General features: G+C 35.8%; 1 protein-coding gene across 4 annotated transcripts in view; it reads right to left on the reverse strand.

Moving 5' to 3' along the window:
• Window positions 1-14,330, reverse strand: part of Thoc2 (THO complex subunit 2) — a 127,038-nt gene that overhangs the window by 92,486 nt on the left and 20,222 nt on the right. For all 4 annotated transcript variants that reach the window (XM_055612132.1, XM_055612131.1, XM_055612129.1 and 1 more), the window contains exons 3-5: window positions 11,789-11,880; window positions 9,402-9,453; window positions 3,003-3,073 (exon numbers count right to left, since the gene is read on the reverse strand). In XM_055612132.1, the coding sequence (XP_055468107.1) occupies window positions 3,003-3,073; window positions 9,402-9,453; window positions 11,789-11,880 (215 nt within the window). The remainder of the gene's footprint in view (window positions 1-3,002; window positions 3,074-9,401; window positions 9,454-11,788; window positions 11,881-14,330) is intronic.

The raw sequence follows: 14,330 nt of genomic DNA on the forward strand, positions 1-14,330 counted from the left end.
CTATCTTTGTGACTTAGGTATGTTTCCTGTATGCAACAGATTTTTGGGTCTTGTTTACACATCCATCCTGTTAGTCTGTATCTTTTTATTGGGAGAGTGTAGTCCATTGATGTTGAGAGTGATTAATAACCAGTGGCTCTTAGATTCTTTCATTTTGATGTTGGTTGTGGTGGTATGTTTGTGTGCTTGGCTACTTTCTCTTTTGCTGTAATGAGGTTATTTATTTCTTGGCTTGTATTTTTCCTTCTAGTATCTTCTGTAAGGCTGATTTGTGGGTAGGTATTGTTGAAATTTTTTTTGTCATTGAATATCTTGTTTTCTCCATCTATGATGATTTAGTTTTTCTGGTTATAGTACCCTGGGCTGACATCTGTGTCCTCTTAGGGTCTACATGGTATCCATCCAGGCATTTCTGGCTTTCATAGTCTGTGTTGAGAAGTCAGCTGTGATTCTGATGGGTTTGCCATTATATTTTACATGGCCTTTTTCCCTTGCAGCTTTCAGTATTTTCTCTTTGTTCTGTATACTTACTGTTTTGATTATTATGTACCAGGAGGATTTTCTTTTCTGATCTAAGTTGTTAGGTGTTCTGTGGGCCTCTTGTATGCTTATAGGACTCTCCTTTAAACTGGGGAAATTTTCTTCTATGATTTTGCTGAAACTATTGTCTGGGCCTTGGAGATGGAAATCTTCTTTTTCCTCTATTCCTATTACTCTTAGGTTTTGTCTTTGCATGTTTTCTTGGATTTCTTGGAGAGTCTCTGTCAGGATTTTGTTTTTTTAGATTTCATATTTTCTTTGGCAAATACTTTGATTTCGTCCATTGTATCTTACACATCTGAGATTCCTTCTTCCATCTCTTGTAGTCTATAGGTTACGCTTACCTCCGCAGTTCCTGCTTTCTTCCCAAAATTCTTTCTCTCCATGATTTCCTATGTTTGTGTTTTCTTTAATTTTTCCAATTCTATCTTCAGACCTTGAATCGTTTTGTTGATTATCTTCACCTGTCTGCCTGTGTATTCCAGCTTTTCCTGAAATTCCGTTACCTAGTTGAGCATTCCTTTGTTTCTTTTATTTCTTTCAGTGATTTAATTATTTCCTCTCTGAAGACCACAGACTGTTTGGTTGCATCTTCCTATATCTCTTTACAGATGGCCATAATCTGATAATTCCTCTATTTCTTTATGGATGGCCCTAATCTGTTTAACATTACCTTCCTCAATTTCTTTATGCATTTTATGTGTTTCCTCCATTATCCTCTTAATAAGCATAGATATAACGTTGTCTTCTTGAACTGCACTTATGAAAGAGTGTCCAGAGCTACTTGCCCCTGGATAATGGGTTCTGGCGCTGCCATATTGCTTTGGCTTTTGTTGGTTGTGTTTTTGCTATCCACCTGGCTGTCTCAGGTATTGGGTGTTCATTTCTGGTGCCTGCTAGAATCCTGGGGTGGGGAGAACCACCTTGGCAGGAAGATGGTTGTTCCTGAAGGAGGCCTCCACAGCCTTTTGGATATGGTCACTGAAAGGCCTGTACTTCACAGGAATTGCCACAGGTCACCTCAGGTGTTTGGCCCTGCCACTGGATTTCTTGTTCTGAATTTAGTGAGCTGCTGTGCTTGCTTGGCACAGCCCTCTTGAAGAACTAGGGAGCCCCACATTTTGGTCAGTTTAGCCAGGGAGAAAGGTTGAGCCTTGGAGCACTGTCTGGGGGCTGATCCCATGGGTCCCAGACGTCTGTAGGTCTGAGGCTGGAGCTCTGTGACCCAGTACTCAAGCTAATCAGTGGCAGGTGAGTACAACTCTCATGCATGCACAGGAGGCTAGAGCCTGGAGCCTACAGGAACCCAGGAACTTTTCTAGGGATTAGCTGGGTGTTTTGAGGTCAGACCTGATGTTTCCCCCACTGTGGGCTTTCCTCCCAACAGGGAGATCCTGTCTGTGATGTTTTGGGGTACACAGTTCAGTCTGGGATGATCAGTAGAGCACCCAGGCACAGGCAAGTGGCTCCATGCTCGCAACTGGGTGCTTGCAGGAACCCAGGGAACTTTTCCCAAGAATTTTTTGGGGGTGGGTGATGGGGCTCTTCAGCTTGGTGCCCTGAGGTTGGACCTGATGTTTTCTTCATTGTGGGTTTTCCTCCCAATAGGGAAACCCAGTCTCCAATGCTTTGGGGCTCACAGTTCAGTCTGGGATGGTGAGCCAGGCGTGCAGGCGGGTCTCTAGGCTGGTGCCTGAGCACCTGCCTGAGCCCAGGACCTTTTCCGGTGATTGTCTGGGTGACCTGAGAATGGCTGCAATTGCTTCCTTCACCGTGGGGTTTTCTCTCAACTGGAAAACCCAGTCTCTGGTGCTGTAGAACCCACAGTACATTCTGGAATAGTGATCAGAGCAGACATGTGGCTCTGGGCTGGGGACCAAGTGCCTGACAGGACCTGGGAACTCTTCTGGGGTTTAGCTATGTGACCTGAGAATGGACCCGATTGCTTCCTACACCGTGGGGTTTTCTTTCACCTGGGAAACACAATCGCTAGTTTTAGGGATCAGAGTTCAGTCTGTTGGTCTCTGTGCAGTCATTCTGTCCTGCTTGTCAGACACAATGTCCTTTCGGCGCCAACATCTTGGATCCTCCCCCCCACCCACCAATTTTTATTTTTTTTAAAACTACCTCCATCTTTTTCACCAAAAAAAAATATCAGGTTAAGAACAAAACAACCTACAATAAATTGTACTTACTTTATAGTTGCTTACCTTTTTCTGTTAGGAACTAATTAGGTCAAAAATATCACTGAGGGTTTTTATATACATAGATTAAGTAATTTAGAATTACGATCATTTCACAGAAATTGTATACCTAATTTCACAAAACATTCCATTTCAAGATCTAAATCTCACCGTATAAGGTCAACTGAATATCAGTATCTTCCTCCATTTAAAATGATTAACTGTGATTATATTTATTCAGTGCAAATTTATAAAGGGAAACTATATTTTTAAACTTACCAAACATGCTAATACCAATTGTGTAAAATAGTCTCTCTTGCTTTTTTCTTCTAAACAATTTGTCTCAATATCTACAATGGGAAGAAAAGAGATACAAGTTTCATTTTTCTTTTTTTTTTATTAATTACGCTTTATTCACTTTTTTTTCAAGTTTCATTTTTCTATACTCTCTACTACTAAAAGATTCATCTTCTTTAACTTATTTTAAAATGCCTCTTTCTGGGCCAGATATGGTAGTATACACCTGTAATCTCTGCACCCAGGAGCAAGAAGAATGAGGATCATAAGTTCAAGGTCAACTTGGTCTATACTATGAGCACCATGTCAGATAAGGCTACACAGAAATACCTTGTCTCAAAAATAAATGTAATTAATTAAAAAGAAAACAGCTTTCTGATTCTGGAAAAATTATAAACTGTAATAATATCTTTCATACATATATAAACACTTTCTCTTAATACTGATGACTGACCCTGTTACCTATAACATGTCAATAAGTTTGTATCACAGAAACACTGAAACAAAATTTTAGAAATAAAAATACTATTCTCAAAAAGAAAAAAAAATCCTAACAAAGTTTAAACAACCATTTGTCAGAGATGCTAAGATAGAGACTTATTCTTTATTGGCCAAGCTGAACTGGGTAACAACAAAAATTTCTTCTAGTTTAGCTGGGCTCGGTGGTACACAAGTGTAACCTCAGCCTTCTGAAGGCTGAAGCTGAAGGACCATGAGCAGCCTAGATGAAACAGTAAGATGCTGTGTCATGACAACAGCAAAAAAGGCCTTTGGTTTGGTTTGGTTTGGTTTGGTTTGGTTTGGTTTGGTTTGGTTTGGTTTGGTTTGGTTTGGTTTGGTTTGGTTTGGTTTGGTTTGGTTTGGTCTGGTCTCCCAACCCTTTTTTGAGTGAGTATATATGTGCAATGTGCATACTTAGGAGTATGGTATTAATATTGGAGTGTATAAAGACCACAGGGTGATGTCGACTGTCTTCCTCAATTGTTTTCCACTTTATTGTCTAACTAGGCAGCTTGCCCAAAATAGCCTCTATTTCTGCCTCCCATACACTGGGATAACGGGCAAGCCACCAGACTGCCCCACTTCCCCTCCCTTTTTGAGACAGGGTCTCACTACATAATACAGTTGGCCTCAAACTCAAAGATCCATCTGCCTCTACCTCCCTAGTGCTGGGACTAGAGGCATGCACCACCATACCAGGCATTACCCTGCTTCCTTGTGGGTATTGGGGATCCAAACACTGATCCATATGCTTGTAGCTTCTCAGTCTTGGTTGTTTTCTTTGTTTTGTTTTGTTTTCTGTTTTATAAAAGGGTCTCATTATGTAGTACAGTCTTGCCTTCAACTTGCTATGAACTTTGTGCTGACCTTCAAATCAAAGCAATTTTCTTTTCTCTGTTTCCCCAGTGCTGGCACAAAAATGCGTCCTAACTTTAAAGAGTCACCAATGAAGTTGAGAACTCTAATGTCATCAAGTCTATTAAAAATCCGTATTAAAAGTTATATTTAAAAATACTATTTTGACTACTTCTAGTCACTCAATAAAAACATACTCAATGTTTGCATTTTCTTCCTACTAAGGTATTTAAAAAGAAAGACTTCCTTCAGTTCAAGAAAACTGAAAATTTATCCAAGTTTAGATCTAAGGTGTGGGAGAAATAAAACAATTAATGCAAAATGCCAAATACCAAAATTTTCAAATAGGATTAGCAGGATTACACAAAGGTTGATTTCAAAATTGTTGCCCTAACTAATTAATTTTTCCCCCTGAGGCACAGTCTCTTGCATCCAAGGCTGACCCCAAACTCACTAGACAGCCAAGATGACCTTAAATTTCTGATCCTCTTGCTACCTCTCAAGTGCTTAGAGTTACAGGCTGACTAAGTTATTTTAAAGTCAAGTAGTAATTCAGAAATTACAATAAATGGCATCAGTCTAAGTGAAACAATAACTATTATCCTCTAATTAAGTCTTCCAAAACAACAGATAACCTTATCGTATTTTGACTTAATTTACTTTCTACTGTCAACACAAAGAATGAAAAAAGAAGGGGATTTATCATCAAATACAATACATATCATCAAATATTTTTCAGGCCCTTCATTCTTCCTTGACAGCTGCCATTTGCCCATATCCTAGTCACTGAAGTACAAAGTTCACACATGAACATTAAGAAAATTTTAGGGTGTGGCTTAGTGGCAGGAGCACTTGCTTAGCATATTCGAGATCCTAGGTTCTATCCCTAACACCACAAGATAAAACAAGGAAACTTTAGGGTATGATTTATACAATGTAACTTACAGTACAATTTCAATCTTTTTTTTTCTGAGACATGATTTCATTACACACCTCTGGCAAGTGTAGACCTTACTATTTAGACCTGGCTGACCTCAAATCTAGAGATCCACCTACATCTGCCTCCAGAGTGCAAGGACTAGAAGTATGTGCCCTAAAGCCCAGTTACTCTCAACTGTTAACTGTTTTTTTCTCCAAGGCTTAATTGATGTGTATCTCATTAATTTTTTCCAGGGGTTTTCAGTTATCACAGAGCCCTTAAGTTATTAAGATACATCATTAAGTTCCTTAAGCTCAAGCATGGGTGTTCAAGTCTTCTTAGCTTCCTGACCTGATTAAGGTTCCAGTCTCTCAGCTTTGGACTATGGTAATAATACTGAATAGGACCTCAGTAAATTTGTTAGTTAACCTGTCACCAACTCAGTTTAGTAGTTACCACAACTATACTTTATTTTATTATTTTTGTTCTAACTCAAACTACCATTCACATAAACTTATTTATCATACCCTATTTCTGTATCTTAAATTAGCACTTAGTAAGATCTTTTTTTAATTTCCCCTGTGATTTTCTGAAAAACCTTTAGCTTCTGCCAACTCCTCTCTTCTATATCTCCAACCAACTGGCCCACCTCCCAGGCCTCATCAGTGCATCGTATTACTTCAGAATCAGCCTCTCTAGTTACTCGGGATCCCTCAGCCACATATGATTCGTCTTTTTTGAAGTTCTCTTAACATGAATTGTATAGAAATGTCTTGTCTTATTCCTCTTAACACTTTAAAAAGACAACATGATATAGTACAAAGATTATGGGCTCTGGAGCCAAAGTGACTGAGGTTCAAATGCTGTCTTACCAGCTGCATTGCTTGAAAAACTAACCACCTCACTAAACCTCACCTTCCCAATCTGTATGCCTACCATACAGAAGTTGTTATAAAGATTAAGATAAAATGAAAAGTTTTAACATGGTGCCTAAACCATTAAAGGTATTTCAAAAATAGCACCTGTATAATTTTATTAATATCATTATCATTATTAGACATAACTCTCACTCTTTTTAAAAATTAGTTTTATGTGTATGAGTTTTGCCTGTGTGTGTGTGTATGTGTGTGTGTGTACATCACATCCAATCATGGTATCTACTGAAATAAGATTCTCTACAACAGAAGCTAAGGATGAGGAGCTGCCATGTGGGTGCTGGGAACTGAACCTGTGTTCTCTATGAGAGCAACAAGTGCTCTTAAACAATGAGCCATTTCCCAGACAGCTAGATCACATTCTTTTATTTTTTATTTTATTTTTTATTTTTTATTCTGTCTTCATGAATATCTACACATCAGAAGAGGGTATTGGATCTCATTATAGATGATTGTTAGCTGCCATGTGGTTGCTGGGAAATGAACTTAGGACCTCTGGAAGAACAGCCTGTGCTATTAACCTCTGAGCCATCTCTAGAGCCCAAGATCACATTTTTTCCTTTTCATTTTCTGCATACTGGTTTTTTGGACTCTCTAAATGTCCACCCACTGGATCAGTCCTTTCTGGTCCTTCCCACCCCCGCCCGTTGATATCTTCTATCACTTCATCTTTCTTGGTAGCCTTTGTAGGGCAGGTGTCTTAGAACTTACTTAGTCGTAGCTCAGGCTGTTCTATCCTCCGGTCTCAGTCTCGCAAGTGTTAGAATTATAGGTATGTAGCATAACATCTGGTTAGCTTTCTTTCTTTCTTTCTTTTCTTTCTTTCTCTCTCTCTCTCTCTCTCCCTCCCTCCCTTCCTCCCTCCCTCCCTTGATATGTGCACATGGAGAATTTCTTTGACTTTATTTGTAATAACTCTTGCTGTCTAGGTGTTACATATTTATAACAGTAGTTTTGTTTTATGTATGGGATGTCTCTTTGAATCTCTAACACCGATCAGAATTATTCAAAAGGTTATACTTTGAGTAGTTTCTAGAGAGACGGCTTGGTGATAAAAAGCAGACACTGTTCTTGCAGTGGACCTAAGTTTTGGTCCCCAGTAACGATGTTGGGTGGCTTACAACTGCCTGTAACTCTGGAGACCACAGTCTTAATCTGAATCCCTCTACTTGTTCTGCAGAGACTCTTGTATCAATCTTTTTCCTGCCAAAAGTGAGTGTACATGAGGGAGCAGGTAAAGGATAGTTTCATCCAAGTTTGGTATTCTAATCTTGCCTATAAAAATACGTAGGGTAGTATGGTATAAATTTTCCCCAAAGTAAACATATCATCATCATGAATCCATGTTACAGTAAAATGCAATGACCTGAAGAGGTAATTCACATGTCTAGAAAACTATGAAGGAAAGCAATATTTTAACAAATTAAGTCAGTTTAAGAAAAAATAATAAAATGAAGAGGCTAAAATCTGATGATTGCTAAAGAAAGACAATGGTAGTGAACGCCTTTAATCCCAGCACTTTGGGAGGCAGAGGCAGGCATGTCACTTTGAATTCGAGGTCAGCCTGATCTACACGGATAATCCCTGTGTCAAAAAAACAAAAAGAAAAAAAAAATAAGAAGAAATAAAATATATTACCAACACTATTTAGGAACAACATCTTTTACAAAATGACTCCTATAAATTGGTTTTCTGTACATAAAATGTATAGAAAAAAAGTAATTATTTTTAAATTGGAACTTGTTTTGTGCTAAATGTATTTGTTAGTATCAATTTCAAATACCAAGTTCCTTTTTTTCATTTTGTATAAATCAATCAAATAGATACCATGAAGATGTACTTTATCATTCAAACCAGGAAATTTCAGAGTGAAAGATGACACTATGCCAGGAAGGGAAAACCTAAGACACATGGTCGACTCATCAGGGGTCTCTTTTCCCCATTTATCACTCACATATATTTTAACCTGTTCTCAATATTACCATTTTTCTGAAATCTGAAACATTCTCAAAACTCATACACAGGAAATTCCTATTAGCTAAAACCAAACTCTAGATACTCAGTAAGCCATTTAAGTAATTTACCTAATGCTAGGAATTAAGAGTAATGAGCTAAATAACTCTTTCCAACTTGACAAACCCTCAGAGGATAAGTCTTGTTTTAAAGGTAATATATATCTAGCAATGTTATCTGTTAGGCTTCAAAGCACAGAAAGTACAAAATAGATGTGAAAGTCATGTTCAGTTATTTTAATCAATAGCTATAATTAGACAAATAAATTTGTAAAACATATTATTTATAAATCCATGTCTTCCTTAGAGAGATACTACCTTTAATTGTAAATCAAAGAAACATTCCTTTAAAAAGAAAAGTCTTACATGAATTCTTATTCTGGATAAACACAGACTTCTTACCCTCAGAACAAAAGTACTTCCAATTACTATGACTAATCCTACTAATTTTTCACCTAAAAATCAAAAGGGAAAAACAGCAAAGTAGGTATCTTCATAGTGTCTCAAGTGTGAGATTCTTAAATGACATTATGTAGATACAATTGCAGAAACTGAGACAAGTGTCAGAAAACTTGACTTTTTTACTTGAAATTAGCTCATTTTGCTCAAACTTACATAATATACATTGTCAAACACTCAAAAAATTAAATTGTACTATAAATCTACTTCATAAAGTAATTGTGATGACTCTTGATTTACAAAACTATAGTCTGTATAAAAAGTTAAAAATCACTGAAGAATTACAAAAACATGTGCACATTTGTAAAACCTTGAAAGAACATATGTAGCTGATGTGCTGCTTGGTCGTCATGTGGGTCCCCCAACAACTGGAGCAGGGCTCATCCTTGACTACGAGGCCTGCCTTTGGATCCCATTCACCTAACTGGCTGCACTGTCTGGCCTCAGGGGGAAAGGATGTGCCTGGTCCTGCAGCTACTTAATGTGCCGGAGTGGGCTGGTACCCATGGGGGACTTCCCCCTTCTCTGAGGAGAGGGGAGATGTAGGGGAAAGAGTATTTGAGGAAGGGACTAAAAGAAGAGGACGAAGGGCTGTGATCAGGATGTAAAGTGAATAAATAATTTTTTAAACTTGAAAGAAAACATTTAACATGAATTTACCACAAAGTACATGTTATATACAAAATAAAGGTTTAATTACCTAATATGCAGAATACATCAGCAAGAATTGAAGGCATATCCTCACGAAATTCCTAAATGAAAATATAGATTTATAATAAATTCTAGAATAGCACACAGAAAGTGTTATTATTTCAGAATAATGCTCATCAATCAACAAGGAATCAACTAAACTCCAACATTTCTACATTAGAACTTCCCAAAGCAAATTTCATAAATATAAGAAAATAAATTAAAAGAAAGTACTTGTGCAGGGCGTGGTGGTACAGGCCTTTAATCCCAGTGCAGGAAGGCAAAGGCAGGCAGATTTCTGAGACTTCAAAGTTAGCATGGTCTACATACCCCAAGTCAGCAAGGGCTACATACCGAGATCACATCACAAAAAAAAAAAAAAAAAAAAAAAGGAGGAGGAAGAGGAAGGAAGAAAAAGAGGAAGAGAAAGAGGAGAAAAGAAAAATGAAGGAGGAAGAAGGAAGAGTAAAAAAGAAAGAAGAAAAAGCAGCAGCAGTAATTTAAATTTCAACCACAGAATAGCTTTAAAAAAAGAAAGCACTAACCTAAAGAAGCACCTCAGAAAAGCACTAAAATATAGAATACCTCACATGTAGGTAAAGAAAGACCATTAATAATGATATATTTCATCCAAAAATTTAAAAAGTATAACCCATAACTGATCCATGCAAAAAGATCAAAAATCTAAAAATTGCATTAATTAAAAGCAATTACTCCACAAATCAAGATTCTCTGAAGATGAAATGATTATCAAATTTTACTTTTTAATTATTTAAATAATTTTTTATTTTTTATATTAATCACAGGTTATTTACTTTGTATCCAAAGCAAATTTTACTTTTATTTTCTCTATTTACTCTTAGTTATAGCTTTTAGAAATGACTGACCCCAAATCCTGTTTCTGAATGAAAGTCCCAGTATTATTCCACATTTGACTCTTGACTTGATACTCCACTTGATACTCCCCTCATCAATTTTAAAGCCATATCCCCTTAGTAAGGATCACCAATCAGTTACTGTAACTAGTAGTTTTCTAGCACTGTAGCAACCCTAAAATTCATCTATTTTCAGAGATTGTAAGAAAGAATTTCTAAAGAAAAAAACTTGCAGCTGCTAGGAGTCACATAAATCAATTTATGTATGTGGCTAAGATACTGGACAAATGTTTATTACTATAGAAAAGCCACAGCGCAGTATAGAAGCACACAGATATAATGAAGTAATCAAAATAAAGTAATCAAAAAATATGGAAAGATCATTTATTTAGACCACTTTCATAATGGAAAAATAATTACAGTCAAATTGTGTAAGCATACTAAAACTATACTCCCAATTTACAGAATGAAATTATCTTAGTGGTCTATCAGTTTTTCAAGGACTATGAATGCAAATGCTTAGATTAATTCAATACCAGAAGTAGAAAAATGCAAACGTTTTCCAACACAGAATATTAGTTGTCAAAGGAATATACTACTTCAATATGAACTACTGTTATTCACCTGGAGACAGTTTCAGAATGGAAGAGAAATACATATTAAAATTACTACTGCTCAAATGTTCCTGGGATTGGGTGGGGTGAGTTGTGTCACAAAAGCTAAATTTGAAACTTCCATTAAAATTCCCCAATAAAAGCATAAATATAATATTAAGCAGATTCTACACTCCAAGAGAAAAGGACTATAGAAATATAAACCTTATAGAAAATTCACACTAAGACCATAAATCCCCCAATACCACCTCAAAATTTATTAGAAAAGCTGAACAAATAGTTTACGAAAGTCTAAAAAAACCAGCCTAACAACAGAATACCACACCACTTAAAATTATGAGTTTACAATAAACACCCTAACAATTAGTAGTACATCTTCCAATTAAAATTATCAAACCACCAATGACATGATTCATTAGCAATTTACACTGAATCTAAATTTGAAAGAATCTGCTTTGAAACTAACATAAATCCTCCAATTAGCCACTCAAAGGATTAAATCTAGCTGTTATTTTCTAAAAGTAAATCATAAGCAGATAACAAAGAAGTGAATACCGGGGCTGTGCAACCACAATTTAAAATAATTTAATCCTTCCAGAAAAGTTTAATCATAATTACCAAAAAATAACATTTGAAGAAAATACTTTATTTTTAGAGTCAAATAATAGTTCAGAAGGCTTTGACTATATTACAGTACTTTTGTTTTGCTCACCCAGTTTGTATAACCTTTTCTTCCTTACAAGCAGACAGAAAGACTAAAAATACAACTTTTGTAGAGCAAAATGGCTTAATAATATTACCTTAAAACAAGTATTATTTTGACAAAATGCATGTTATACACTTCATAGATCTTTGTAGCAAAAGTGAAAAGATATGCAGCAATTACTATTTTAAATATATATACTTACGCTAATGTCATTAAGAACACTAGATGCCTGTTCGTGCTTTAAATTTCCTTTAATGACATGGTATGACAACTCATAGAGGGCTTTTTGAAAATCTGTTGAACATAAAAAACATAGTGTAAAGACAGTCTCTTTAACAAGAAAAGCAAACTCTGCTAGAAAAATCTATTAATTTTTAATTTCTCACAATTATTATAAACATCAGTATTAAAACATTTATAATAGTTTTCTTTAGGAGCTTATCTTTTTATTTCTATAAAAACAACACTAATGGGTTTAGGAAAAGCCAACTGTAAGTTCTCTACTGCAATATGACTGTGGTTAAGCATACATTTCTACTCTTTCCATGGCTACAAATTTTAGATATTCACACATTTACTATGCACATAATTTAGTACTTTGATTCTTCTTCAATACCTATTTATTTTGGTAGTCCTGGAGCTTAATGTGTGCTAAACAAGTGCTCTATTAATAAGCAACATCACCAGCCATTTTTAATTTTAGACCATGTCTTATTAAGTTCTAAAGGACAATCCCGCCACAACCTCCCAGGTACTGGATTTACAGACATGTACTAACACACTTGACCCACTAACACATTTTAAAGCATTTTCTCCATGTTTCTCAAGTCTTCATAGGTATTTTTAATGAGTATACTCTATCCCAACAAGACAGAAACAAAATTAACCACTTCCCCACCAGCCACCTTCACAGATTTTTTTGTCTAAATATATTCAGAGTAGAATCAATTAAATCTTGATGCTACAATGAAACCTAAGGAGTAGAGTAAGTAAGCATGGTAGGGAATTTCTTCCAAAAATCTAAATTTCTTTTACTCTTCAATTTCTATCAGAATTCAAATAAAAATAAATACACACACACATATATATATATACACACAAAAATGGCTATTTTATGAGAATTGTCAACTACAAGTAACCCATGCTATCATCAGATCCCCATTTCCTCAACAAGAAGTATTTTAGGCAGTGGGGAGGTAGAAGTTGACTGAACATCTTTGAGTCATTTTTCTTTATTCCTGTATAATAATTTTTCTTCTTTTTCCAAGCATTGCAAGTTGAAAACAAGGAGCTCTAAAAAACACTAATAGAGGGCTACTGGCATATTTCAGTTGGTTCTTGCCTACCATGCAAGAAACCCTGTCTTCCCTAAAACTAGGCACAGTGGCAGGTGCTTGTAGCCTGTAATCCAAGCACTTGGGACATAGAGGCAGACAGACAGATCAGCAGTTCAGGGTCAACCTTAGCACACATATTAAGTTTCAGGCCAGCATAGGCTACATGACACATCTCCAAATAAAATAAAATAAAATAATAAAATAAAATAAAATAAAAATAAAAACACAAATGTAGGGGCTGGAGAGATGGCTCAGAGGTTAAGAGCACTGTATGCTCTTCCAAAGGTCCTGAGTTCAATTCCCAGCAACCACATGGTGACTTATGACCATCTCTAATGAGTTCTAGTGCCCTCTTCTGGCATGCAGGTGTACATACAGACAGAACACCGTATAAATAAATAACTTTATAAAAAAAAAGACACAAATGTAAAATAAGCCTAGGCACTGGAGATACACAGCTCAGTTGGTGGAATGATTCTCTAGCATTTCTGAGATGCTGAGTTCAATCCCCAGGATGACAAAATAGAAAAGGACTCAAAGAAAAACATACAAACATCAGGCATGATATTGTATAACCAGCCTACAGTCCTGGCACTCATTCAGAAAGCAGAGGCAGGAGGATAAAAAGTATAAAGCCATCATCATCTACACAGCAAGTTAAAGGCCAACCTGACTGCATGAGATACTTTCCCACCCCATTTCACCCTCAAAGAAACTAAAATAAAGTCTAGTTATAATCACATTTTAGAAAAAAAATCAAATTTTTTTCAGGGAAAAAAAGTGAAAATGGAAATTCTATTAAAAAAATAACTCCACTGGGGAAGACTACTTAATCACAAAATACAAAGAATATAAAACTAAAAATGTGCTGTCTATCTCCTTTTAGGAAGCAAAGATATTATTTAGCAATGAAATAAATGTGTCCATTAATTCATTTTATAAACAAAATACATTATCAGTTCCTTATGAAGATTTTATTATGTTCATTAAATTTTATTATTTTTATTCTGTCCATTATAAACACTATGTCCCTATGTCCTCATTGTGTTTAAGAGGAAATAGGCTATAGAAACAGAGAAAAATTTTGTTGCTATGGCAAGAATGAGATCAATTTTATATTTTTCACTTAATAAAATGTTGTTAATAAAATTTCTTATAAAATACAGTATTATTCATTTAAGACAACTTTTTAAGTAATCACTTGAAAGAACAAAACAGCTGATTATCATTAATTACAGTCCCAAATATGTTGTATACAGTTCACTGGAGGTCTGTGAATTCTAATCCTAATCACAGAAGATTACAGTAAAGTGGCCCAGGACATTTTCCTGAACAAATGAAATATAAACTGAGCCAAATTATAATCCACAAAGTAGCCAAGAAAGTTTCTAATTCACATTTTTCTAA

This window comes from Psammomys obesus, unplaced genomic scaffold (assembly GCF_907164565.1).
Source record: "Psammomys obesus unplaced genomic scaffold, mPsaObe1.curated_primary_1811, whole genome shotgun sequence".
In the NCBI taxonomy this organism is placed as follows: Eukaryota; Metazoa; Chordata; class Mammalia; order Rodentia; family Muridae; genus Psammomys; species Psammomys obesus.